Source organism: Bactrocera neohumeralis, chromosome 4 (genome assembly GCF_024586455.1).
Source record: "Bactrocera neohumeralis isolate Rockhampton chromosome 4, APGP_CSIRO_Bneo_wtdbg2-racon-allhic-juicebox.fasta_v2, whole genome shotgun sequence".
Classification (NCBI taxonomy): Eukaryota; Metazoa; Arthropoda; class Insecta; order Diptera; family Tephritidae; genus Bactrocera; species Bactrocera neohumeralis.
This window is the reverse complement of record NC_065921.1, coordinates 25,256,954-25,269,609: the sequence shown is the minus strand read 5'-3', so window position 1 is coordinate 25,269,609 and position 12,656 is coordinate 25,256,954. Positions and strand designations below refer to the sequence as shown.

The following is a 12,656-nucleotide window of genomic DNA, read 5'->3' as shown; positions in this document are numbered from 1 at the left end:
AATGCAAACAGGAAGTAGGCGACTGCTTGGGACCACACTGTGACTTAAAAGTATACATACATACAAACATATGTAAATGTTGGCGAATGCAGAGCAGCTTGGAATGTGCGCCGAAAGTACACTTGTTTGCAGCTTATATATACACATTTGTATATAAAGAAAAAATTGTACTTGCCGTCGTTATCTAAAATAACCGTTGTTTATTTTGTGTTCACAAAAAAATAAATTAAAATTACAACAATGTTCAAAACTAATTAATTAATTGAAAAATACATTTTCCCATCTTTATGATTATGCCTTCTTTATGACCGCGTGTGTGCTTGGTCTATTCCGCCGCTTCTATGGCCAGCTATTTAAGTGCCGACGCCAAGCTGCGCCAATTCTCAGTTCGATTTCGTGCAAGCAACCCGTTAACATCCAAAACGATCGCAATTTTCATACTCACACACACACACACAAAGAAGCATACAATTTATTATATTTTTTTAAGTGTTTTGTGCATTAGATTGCCTTTAAAAAAAGCGGCAAAATTGAGTGTCCAAGTGCAACGTCAAAGGTTCCCTCCGTTTATTGTATTAGCTTAACGGAAGGAGTGGGCGAAGTGAAACGCGGCAAAACGGCGAAACGCAGCAAAAGTTTTACCACCATGTTTAAGGCACGTCTAAAGCCGAGTCATACGCCGGAAATTGAGGTATCGCTTATTTGTACATATATACAGTTGTAAATACTTAAATTTTGAAGGGTATAAAATATTATATATCCTTGTGGATAAACTTATTATACAGGGTGTCCCAAAATTAACGCAATTCCTTTTCGCTGTTTGGCGCCAATAGGAGATTCCAACTGTAGCCATGTCCTTCTACACCTGGTCTTTCCAACGGAGTGAGATCTTCCCCGGCAGGTACTGCATCGAATACTCTCAGAGTCCATTCGGAAGACGTATCCAGCGTAGCAGCTGTCGCTTAATTCCCTGAACTATGTCAATGTCGTCGTATATCTCGTACAGCTCATCGTTCCATCGAATGCAATATTCGCCCTTGCCAATACCCAAAGGACCATAAATCTTTCGCAGACCCTTTCTCTAGAAAACTCGTAACGTCGACTCATCAGATGTTATCATCGTCCATGCCATTGCACCAGGACGGGAATAATGAGTGACTTGTAGAGTTTGGTTTTTGTTCGTCGAGAAAGGACCTTACTTCTCAATTGACTACTTAGTCCGAAGTAGCATTTGTTAGCAAGAGATATTCTGCGTTGGTTTTCGAGGCTGACGTTGTTTTTGGTGTTGATGCTGGTTCCAAGATAGCGAAGTTATCTATCTCACGACGCCAGATAATGCGCTTACTAAAAGCTTTCTTAATTGTTTTGTTAGTTGTATGGCATGTAGGGCCGCCTTGTTGGAACCAAAGGTTGTCCACCTTTAATCCTTAATCATGGATTTACAACGTTCCCCATTGACTGTAACATTACGGACAACTTTATTTTTGAATAAATATGAACCAATGATTTTATTCAGTCCATAGATCACACCACGAGGTGACTCCTTGATGTAACGGCATCTCAACAATGACTTGTGGTCTATCATCACTCTAAATGCAAAAATTTTGCTTATTAACGTTTCCATTCAACCAAAAGTGAGCTTTATCGCTGAACAACAGTTTTCTTGTGAAAATCGGGATTGATGACCATCTGGTTTTAGTCACGATTTGCAGACGTTATTCCGAAGTAAGGCTGTTCATTCTGAAATGGCAAACCTCAATTCGGAATTCGTTTTTATTCAATAGCGCAGATTTTAGTATACAATCTTGAGCAATTTTCTTATAAGAAATTGTGTAGCAGTAGAATAGAAAGAGTTAAATCACTTTAATGTGGTATATACTGCTTTCTTCTATTCATTTCCCTTCGATAATATTCTTTGGTTTCCATCTTCTTTATATATATAAAAATTATTTGTCACGTTGTTTGTCCGCGATGGACTCCTAAACTACTGAACCGATTTTAGTAAAATTTAGCACAATGTGTTCAGTTTTATCCAACTTAAAAGATATGATAGTATATATCTCAATTATGTTAAAAGCAAAATAATTCATAAATGCTCTACAAACCTCTGTCCCTATTGGCAGAAAAAGTTAATAAATGGAACAGTCGTTTATCAAGTTTCTCTTCATGCAAAATTATTCGCTGTAGTGGGGAATAGACGGATGATCAGAACTATAAAGACAGAGGAGTTTGTTTACTTATAACACGCCAGATTCCAATTACTAAAGCCAGCAATTAAAAAATAATGGATCTCTTATCAAAAAAAGAGTTAGAATTGGTCTAATGACGGTCGTATACGTCCACATGACTATATTTGATTTAGTCCCAGTTCTTCTAAGTATTGTTTTTCAATGTTAATCTTTCAATTCAGTTTGGTATCGATTTCAACCCCAAGGTATTCTGCCGTGGAGGACACATGAATTGTTGTATCACTGAGTGAAAAAAGATTGAATTGCGGCATTTTTTGTTGTACTCGTGAAAATCATCAGTTCCGTTTTGCTAGGGTTAACTCATAGTCCGTTGTTCGCGGTGTAAGGTGTAGGTGTAACCTTCTTACTTACCGCTTACCATAACCTCAGTGATTGTGAATTGAATTGCTGAGCCTCAGTGATTTTGATGAACATTGCGACAAAGTAAGTGCAAGTGATATTTCAAAAACATATGTTTTGCTAAATTGTTCTTAATTTCTATGCCAAATATGAGCGCGATCTGTCAACCAGTTTGTTTATACCAGCTGCTTAAGTCTATACGCATTAGTAGTGGGTTGCTATTTTTACAATGGATAAAAATATAGAATAAAGATTTTCTCTCATATTTTGTATTTCTAACCAAATTTTGTGTGCGGAATCGTTGCGAATGTTTGAAAAGGCTTATCGTGATTCAGATTTATCAAAAACACACAAGCCTACTAGTGATACAAAGCCTTCAAAGGTGGTCCAGAGATCGTTGAAGACATGCCTCGTTTTGGGCGGACTTCGACCTCTTCAACTGATGAAAATATTAAAAAAGCGAAGGATATGGTGCTTGAAAATCGACATCTCTGTCCGTTCAAATGATTTTTGTGGATATTTTGGATATGAAATGCCTTCTTGCTCGACTCGTCCCGATAAAGCTGATTTTGTTTCAAAAAGAGTACGATTGTGACCGATTTTAAAGTAAAAACCGCAGTGAATGAATACCATCGATCAAACACCGTCTTCAACAGATTTGGCTCCGTGTAATGTTTTCTTGTTGCGCTGAAATTGCCCCTCCGTGAAACCCGTTTTCACAGATCGAAGAACAAAATTCGTTGAAGGAGCTTCCGAAAAGTGTCTCGAGGACTGGAAAAATTGTTGGCATAAGTGTATTACATCTGTTAGGGATTTATTTGAGGGCGACAACATAAATATTGATGAATAATTAAATATTTTGCATTTTATTTACTATTTCCGGATACTTTTTTGTCAGAATGTATATTGTAACTTTAAGGGGCTATTCTGGTCTAGAAGCATGAATTTCAGGTAATTTTTAAAGTGTCGTAAAAAAAGGCAATTAATATTTTTACTATCCATTTTTTTATTAGTTATTTGTTAATTTTAGAAGAGTACAGAAAAAAATTAAAAACTAAAAAAAGTAAAAATTTCAAAAATTGAACTGGGGGTCTCTAAAAATTTCCACGTGACCATACCCATGATTTCAACCCTCCTAGTTATCTAAAACCAAAAAAAAAGATTATTAATCTCGAATAATGTCGCAATGGCCGGAACTACGGAAAAGTGGAAAAAAAATTTTTCCCAAAATGGCGACTGCCTGAAAAAAAAGTTTTTTTGGATCACTTTTTCTGACTATTTCGAATTTTTTAAAAATAACAAAAATAAAAATTTGGAGATGGGGCTAGTTCCAACCATAGACAAGCCTATAAAGAAGACTCTATAAAAATTTCAAGTACATCGGTCCAGTAGAACCTGAGAAATCGTGGGTATCGTTCCGAAAAAGTCAGTTTTGAGAAAAACGCGTTTAAAGTTTAGGAGACAATTCTAGTGAACACAGACGCCACGTCACAAAATCGGATGTATCTCCGAAAATAAGTCGAATTTTTAAAAATCCTTCCAAGGTCATATTTTTAAAAGTCTAAACTTTCAAGATATGCAAAAAAAAAATCGATTTTTTCAAAATCCTGGACAAGAATACCCCCTTAACTGCGCATAAATTTTAAAGGAGTGGTTATATGCAAAACATCATTAAAACCTTTTTGTTCTAGAAAATATAATTTATAATGCGAAATAGCAAAAATCTCATGTTATATACATAAAAAAAGAAATATGATCTAGGAATGCTTAAAATTGGAAACAAAAATTTATGTTGGATCCTTTTTTTAGGACAAAAACTTAAATTTCATAAGGCGTTCAACCATCAGTTTATTTTATCTATGACAACTGATTTATTTATCTAAGCACAATTATCAGATATTTTGTGAAAATAATTACATACATACATACGTTTGCCTACTTTACGTCAAATCTCTTTCAGTAGTGTGACATATGCGCGTTCTCTGTCATAAAATGAGTGATTGTAAGCTGTTAAATGGGCTTGATGAGCTTAATTGATGAGTCCCATGATTACTTGTGCTCAATCATGAGAAAGTCATAAATATATATTTAATTTGTCTTAATCAAACAAACATTGATGTGCACTTATGGTCAAAGTAAAAAAAGCCGTCGGTGTGTGTGTGTTTGTATGTGTTTTTGTGTGATTTGTTTTGGGTCAATATAAAAATTTGTTTGAAAATTCTATTGCCACTAAGATTTCCACTTATCTACGCAATACATACATACTTGCACTATATTTATATACAATTAAACGCTTGCCTAGAGTACTACACTCGTCCCTCCGCGCACTCTACTGCTGCTTTGCCCCAAATGCTGGCCAAAAAATGTCTGTTTCTACAAAAACAATTAATATACTTTATTTACCTATATTCTATTTTAGCCGCCAAACGCCATTGAGGGGGGTGTCCCTTCAACATTTCATTTTCTCTTCTCTGCAACTTTGCTGCTAACAACAACACAAAATTATTCCAAAACGAAATTCTACAAAAGCAATAAATTAAAAGACAACAACAACAGATTTCGGCATAAATGACTTTGAATTGAAAATTTTAATTTGCGCACAAAAGACAAAAACAACCAGAAAAATTGAAAATCACCACGCCAAGTCACCACACAAAAAAGCAACAAAAACATAAGTCACAAATCATGCAGCAAAATGACCCTTCGAACAGTCGCAACAGTAGCCTCAAGCTTCCAAACAAAACCACCGTCGTCAGCACAGCGACAACAACCACAGCGACGTCGGTTAGTACCGCCGCCAGAAAGGGTAGCAACGCGTCGTCGTGTACAACCGTTATTACGACCAGCAGCGCCACCACGGCTCAGCAACATATCATTTACAATCACCATACGATCAGCGCGCTCATACGTGGACTCCATAATACCGGCATACGAGATGTAAACACCATGCACTTGCCATTGGTCGATGAGTCGGGCGAGGAGACGACAGCGCTGAGCTCGGTAACCAGCGCATTGGATCATTCGAACTCGACACCGAATTCGTTACTCTCCTCGCCCAGGTTGAAATCGGAAATGACACCGCATTCGTCATTGCCCCGGCTGATCATCAATATCGAGTCGGCCGATGATACCGGCGGTGGTGGTGGTGTTGTCGGCACACCTGGCAATTATACGGCGCGTTCGCTTTCGCCAACCGACGAACTGGAGTTGGCCAAACAAAATGGCACCGGCCTACCGCTCAGTCCTGGCGCACGTCGTTTCAGTCAATTCAATTTTGCGCTTCGTCGTTTCTCGCACGTACACAATCCAGCGGTAGTACTTGGGAAATCCCTGAAATTAAATATTTTCTAAAAATATCGTTTGTGATTAATGTATACCAAGCTCTCGCGCAACCTAGTGTCTTTAATTACATCCGATACGCACGCGCTTTGTTGCTTTAACCCTGCTAACTCACTGTCTACCCTTTCTGTACGCCGTTTCAAAAGCTCACTCTCTTGCAACTTCATTGCTTCATGTCTTACAACTACTCTCTACTCCTAAACCGTCAGCTGCTCTACTCATTTTCCGCTTTGCCTTGTTTGGTCCCAAAATAAGCTCACTGCAATCTTTTACTGATTTCCACCGTTTGTTGCGCATATTCTTACTGGCCTCTTCGTTTTTTTCCACGTTTTAAATTCTAACTCTCTGAAGCTCGCAACTAACTCTCTCGCTCTGCCTACACGCTGTCCTCTCTCACTGACAAGGTTATTAATGCGCCTTTGTTGTTTGCTTTGCTTTTATTACTACTTCCTTTTCGCTGGTTTTCACCACCTCCTACAACTAAATCTTCTAGTCACGCGCAATCACTCAGCAATATGCTTGCCTAAACTACCTTGTTTCCAGCCCCATACCCTCTCTCCTGTGCGACCGCTAAAGTGTTGTGTTGTAGTTCAAACTCTTTTTACCCATTTGCGTCTATTTTTACCCATTTATCCTTTAACTTTTATTTTTCTGCATGTTTTGCTCTCACACACAATTGGGTCCATCGTTCGTTTGTCTGGGCTCATCATCGTTTTAGCTATCGTTAATATACTAAACGCTCATACATATAGCTTGTTGTTCGCTGTTGCATGCAACATTGGCTGGTTAGTTGGTTGCTGCTTCTGCGGCTTTCCCATGCTTTGATCTCTTGTTGAAGTTATAAATAGCCGGCGGCGGTTGGAGTCAACAAGGTGAGTTCCATGTGAATAGTTCAACTAAGAATTTTCAGTTAGTTTCATAGTCACATAAATTTAACAGTTCTATTGATTAAGTATTCCTAAAAAAATACAAAAAAGTATTATGGAATTATATTAAGAACGTAAATGAAATTTGCTGTTAACTAAAGTTTAGGCGGTTAGGTCGATCTAAAGTTCCGAAAAAATGTCTCGGTTTGACAATTTATAAAATTTATTAAAATATCTTCTTCAATAAGCGACGATGTTCCTAAAAGCTCGTGCTAACTGAAAAATCGTTAACTTCAGTTATACCGAAGCTAGAATACACTTCACGAATAAAAAAGTTTACATACAAGATATTGATTTCGATCGGACGGTTTGTATAACAGCTATATCCTATAGTCGTGCGATATATAAAATTTATTCAAATATTATAGCCTTGCCTTGGACAATAGTTAATGACAAAATTTCGCACAGATATCCCGTAAAATTAAAAACATTTTCATAAAAGAACTAGGTTTGGATCAGTCAGTATGGCTAGTATTAGTTATTGTAATCCGATGTCCCCTTTTTGGGGAGAATTATACCTCCAAAACTGAGGGACTAGTTCGCGTATATATAGACAGACGGGCATGACCAAATCGAGTTCAGGATCTCACACCTAACAGGTTAGGTTGGGTTAAGAGGTCGATCCTAACAGGGACCTCACTTGAGCGGCTTAGAACGCCGGTCCGTTGTATTATTGAAAACTTCTATACAAGGTACGTTCCAAATTAAACAGGTACGTTCCAAAGAAAAGAGAAATGAATTTGAATCTAGCGCCTCCTGGTGGCATCTATATGTCGACTGGTGCGTTAGAATCTGCTATTTTTATTGAGTCCAGTGAGAATTTCATGACATTTCATCGATTGGAAGTGAAGTTATTGCGTTTTAAGTGTCAGTATGTTTGTGTTATCGGTGCGAAAATGAGTTTCGAACAAAAAGCCAACATTAAATTTTATTTTAAAATTGGTAAAACTTTTACCGAAACGTTTCAATTGATGAAACAAGTTTATGGCGATGATTGCCTATCCCGTGGCAGAGTACACGAGTGGTTTCAACGTTTTCAAAGTGGTCGTGAGGACATAAATGACGATCAACATGTGGGCCAATCAAAATCCGCGATCACCGGAAATTCCATCGAAACTGTGCGTGAATTCATCAAAAATCAGCCGAAATCATCATTGATATTCATGGAAATGGAATTGAACATCTCCAAAACATCGATTTATCGCATTTTGACCGAACATTTAGGCTTACGAAAGGTGTGTGCACGGTTTGTTCCGCACAAATTGACTGACGACCAAAATTTGCTCAGAATCCAATATTCGATTCGACGCTTGTGACCGATTATTTGACCAAAAATCACATTTTAACCATTAACCACTCCCCGTATTCACCTGATATCGCACCGTGCGACTTCTTCCTTTTCGGAAAAATGCATTTGCCTACGTAAGAAATGCAGACGTAGAGGCCATTCAAAACGCTTGCACCGGCATACTGGCGGCCAACAAGCTAAAACACTCGTTCGACATGGTTTTGGACCGTGAAAAGAGCTGTATTGAAGCAGAAGGAGACTATTTTGAATAAAATAAATTGATTTTGCCGAAAGAACCATTTGTTCTGTTTTTTTTTTAAGTCCTGTTTACTTTGGAACGTACTGTATGATTGATCATAAGAACTTTACAAATCGACAAAGTGTTTTGAGCCAAACACAAATTCGTTGAAACGGTTAATGTCAGTTTCGGCTACGTCTTCTGGTTCGCTGAAGTTAAAACTGCCGAGGTGTTGCAACAACAGTCTTACAAAGGTTGCATAATGGAGGGGAAAATGCCTCGATGTTTCTACCTCACCTTCTTCCATACAACTTTGACGACGACGTGCTCAAAGCCAGTATTGCCCTGTATCTTCTAAGTTGCTAACGGTATTAATTTTCGTCTTATTAGAAACATAAAGTATTTTCTTTCGTTATTTTGTTGCTGAAATGAATATTTTCTACTTTACAATAAAAGGTTAAATTAATTGTCTTATTATTTAACTGAAAAATTACCATTTCTAGTTCAAATGTCCGTTATTTTTCTATTATATTGTATTTCTACAATGTCTCTTTACGAAAATTCCGCTTAATTAGAAAAGATAATAATTGTTTCAATGAAAGCACCTTAATTTAGTCAATTAATAGATTTCGAAAATTTGTTAATTAACACAATTAAGAGAGCGAGAAGAGTTTTTTTTATTTTACCTTCATTCAGTCAATTAGTAGATTGTGAAAATTGATTCAATTAAGGGTTTGTCAGGTATTTTTTTTTTTAATTTTACCTAAATTTAGTCAATTAGTACTTTATTAAAAATTGTTAATTGACTCAATTTAGGGGATACCAGAATCGGATTGCAAAAACGTGTTAATTGACTCAATTAAGTGGCTGTAGAAGCGTTTATTTTAATTTTACCTTAATTTATTCAGTTCGTAGATTTCTAAAGATTGTTAATTGACTCAATTAAGAGGCTGTAGAAGCACCATTTTTAATTTTACCTTAATTTATTCAGTTAGTAGTAGATTGCTAAAATTTGTTAATTGACTCAATTAAAAGGTTGTCAGAAGTGTCTTATTACATTTTACCTTAATTTATTCAATTAGTAGATCGAAAAATTTTTAATTGATTAAATTGAGAGAAGCGACTTAATTTAGTCAAATATTAGATTGCAAAATATTGTTATTTGACTTAGTTAAGTGGTTGTCAGAAACGCCTTTTTTATTTTATTTTTCAACTAGTACAATCCGAATAATCGTTAATTGACTCAATTTGAAGGTCGCTAGAAACGCCTATAATCGTACTTGAAGAAATTACTGTTTTTTATTGGAGTAAATTACATATATAACTCTTAGTTAGTTCAGAGGGGCATCAATTAAATGACATTAGGTCGATCAATTATTCGATTGTACTTATTAATTTGGCGTGCACTGTATTCTAGCATCAATGTAATGTGGCATAATGTAACTTCTTTCGTACTTTTTCTTAGCGAATAGTTTATGTTTCTTCAGATTTGTTTTACTGTTTTACAAGAAAAGACAAAGACTCTTATGACCACCAACTTACATTGTTGTTGTGCAGGGCGATGAAAAGTACAATGCGGGTATTCACCAAGAGCGACTAAAGTGTGATGCAGCTAAATTAACTGCTGCTCGTTTGTTGACTTTTAATTGAAAAGAAATTAAGAGAAAATAAGCAATTAAGCACTTTTTGCTTCAAAGTATGACACAGCAATTTATCGTCACTGTCCAAATATCACCTGCATATTACAAATACATGTGTATATATATGTATATATGTGTAAATGACTGTAGCCACTATGCTATTTTTGGCACGTGTTGGTGAATACCATTGATCGATGCAGTTTAATGATCCCTCAATGTAGTAGCATCATAAAAACGCTTACAAACATAGTGTATGTAACGATATAAGCGTTTGTATGTATATTTGTACTTAATATATACAGCAACAGTAAGCAACAATCATGGTGTTTTTTGCGCTCAACATGTTGCCAAGTTCACAGCGTTGTAAGTTAGGGATTTGTGTGGCTGCGGTTTATCTGATGGCTGCACGATCTCGTTACCGCTGCTGTGCTATGCGCTGCTCCGCGGCTGACAATGAACCGAACTTGTCCACAAAAAAATAGTCAAACCAACAATTCTGTGTTATTTCTTGAATTTTTTAGTAAATTGCTTATAAATTTGATATGAATTGATTAAAATTTGTTGCATAGCGTAAAAGTGCTACACTAACAAAGCTCACATACGTATGTGATATATAAATCATGTCACATGAATTTCATAATACGCATCGAAGTTTTTTTTAGTATAAGTGGTTGATCTTAAACCGCATACCAAATAAAATGTCTCAACATTTTGACACTTCGTTCAACAAATTTTTGTTCTGCATATTTTTACTTTGTCGTCATAACTAAGGGGGAGGTTTGATGGATCAGCGAGTGATGAATTTTTTGAATAACTCTAAAGGTAAGAGTTTCAAAACAACACGAAATCTGTCAAACTTTCAAAAAGCTACGTCATTGTCAGACGCTGGAAACATAATTTCTGAAAATTCTAATTTTATGCAAAAGTATAAAAAAAATAGTAAATTCTGTGGCAGCGAAGCTATATAAGACCTTTCACAATTAAAGAAGTTCCAAGATAAGTACTTAATTATAATCGGTCCGTTTGTATGACAGCTATATGCTAAAGTGATTCGAGTGATATAACTATATAGGTTGCAGCGTTACCCTAGACAATAAATCGTGAAGATATCTCGTCAAATGAAAAATTTTTCCTTACAATCACTTGATTTCGGTCGTTCTTGAATAGAAAGCGACGCGTACAAAGATTCAGATCGAAATCTTAAAAAACGAGGGAACTAGTGCCTAGTCCAAGTAAGTTTCTAAAATATTGGCACCTTTTAAGCAATAATTTCATTGGTTTAAAACATTCGTTAAAAGAAACTTAACGAACGATTTTGCGAAAAATTATTGTTTAAAATTGAACGTCTCGTCTTAAGCGGCGTCTCATTTCAAAGTATCAGAGAGACTGATATTATATCTTATCATGTATGAAGGATATTGATTAAGACCAAAAACTACAATAATATTTGCCTAAAGGAGAGATTGGAAAGTGAAGTTTAAGCCGATAACCTGTAACATCACTCAACCTGTCGGTGCTTGGCTGAAATGCTGGCAAACTTTTGAATATAAAATTGTTGAAAAAGTATTGCTCTTAAAGTTACAGCTTTCCGAGAGCATCAGACAGAATATTCATGTGCATTTCAGACATAAAAAGACCTTTCATCAAATATATCGGCACTTCGGAGGCACGCTTCACCTTCAGCCAAAAATTAGATATAAAAGTTGGTTTATTAAGAATCGCTGACTTCTTCAGCTACCCTCGCACCAAACCGACATTCTTTTTGTTATTTGCGTCACTCCTTTCTGCTTGGTTACTTTTAATGCAGTTATTTGTGGAGTTGCTCCTCTGGTTTTATTGCACTTAATGGCATTCATGCATCCTTACCAAAAAATTAAAAATAAATTTAAAAATTTTTATTTAAAGTAAAGCGATTAAAAAGTTCACAAATTTGTAAAATACATTATTTTTTTGCACTTGCGGCTTTGGAAAATTTTGAGGGGATTTTCTGGTCTAGACGCCTAACTTAAAGCATTTTTCAAACTAAGATAGAAACAATGAAAAAAAATTTACTATTCAGTTTATTATATGATTTTTTTTTTTAATTTAAGGAATACAAATAAAATTGAAAAAAATAAATCAATAAAAACAACAACAAAAAATCTTCGGACTACAGGTCAGTCGACTGGGAACTGCTTCCTGGTTATCATGCTTCCAACCCTTGTAGTGTCTAAAACAAACCAATAGAAAAATCCTTTTAAGGAAATATTTTTGAATATCAAAACAAAAAAAATGTGAAGCATTTTGCGAGTTTTGCAAATAGGTATGATATGATTTTTAAGTCTCGTTTTGGCCATTTTTAATATGTCATCATCTGTAATTTTTTTCATTGTACTCAAAAATGTTTACAATTTCATCATGGAGAGATAAACACAAGAACAACGTTTACAAATTATTCAATTTTATTATCAAAATAATTGTTCTTCAATTGCCACTTTTCGTGAAACAGCGATTTCGAGCACACATTTCCTTTATGTTCAAGTGCCAATAAGCCAAAGAGCCACTGGAAGTAAAGGAAATATTGCTCCCGTCAAGCAAATGTTACTGAAGACCGCAATTTGTCGATTCTAAAACATTCGCAAGTATTGAGACTGTCTG

At 35.8% G+C, this 12,656-nt stretch overlaps 1 protein-coding gene across 7 annotated transcripts in view; it reads left to right on the top strand.

Moving 5' to 3' along the window:
• LOC126756363 (kinase D-interacting substrate of 220 kDa) overlaps positions 1 to 12,656 on the top strand; it is a 91,127-nt gene that overhangs the window by 27,554 nt on the left and 50,917 nt on the right. Inside the window, exon 1 of one of the 7 annotated variants that reach the window (XM_050469374.1) lies at positions 214 to 691. The exons of 4 other annotated variants lie outside the window; for them this stretch is intronic. In XM_050469374.1, the coding sequence (XP_050325331.1) occupies positions 647 to 691 (45 nt within the window). In that variant the 5' untranslated portion in view covers positions 214 to 646. Of the gene's footprint in view, positions 1 to 213; positions 692 to 5,828; positions 5,901 to 12,656 lie in introns of those variants that run through there. 2 more of the 7 variants (XM_050469368.1, XM_050469369.1) reach the window with 2 other exon arrangements.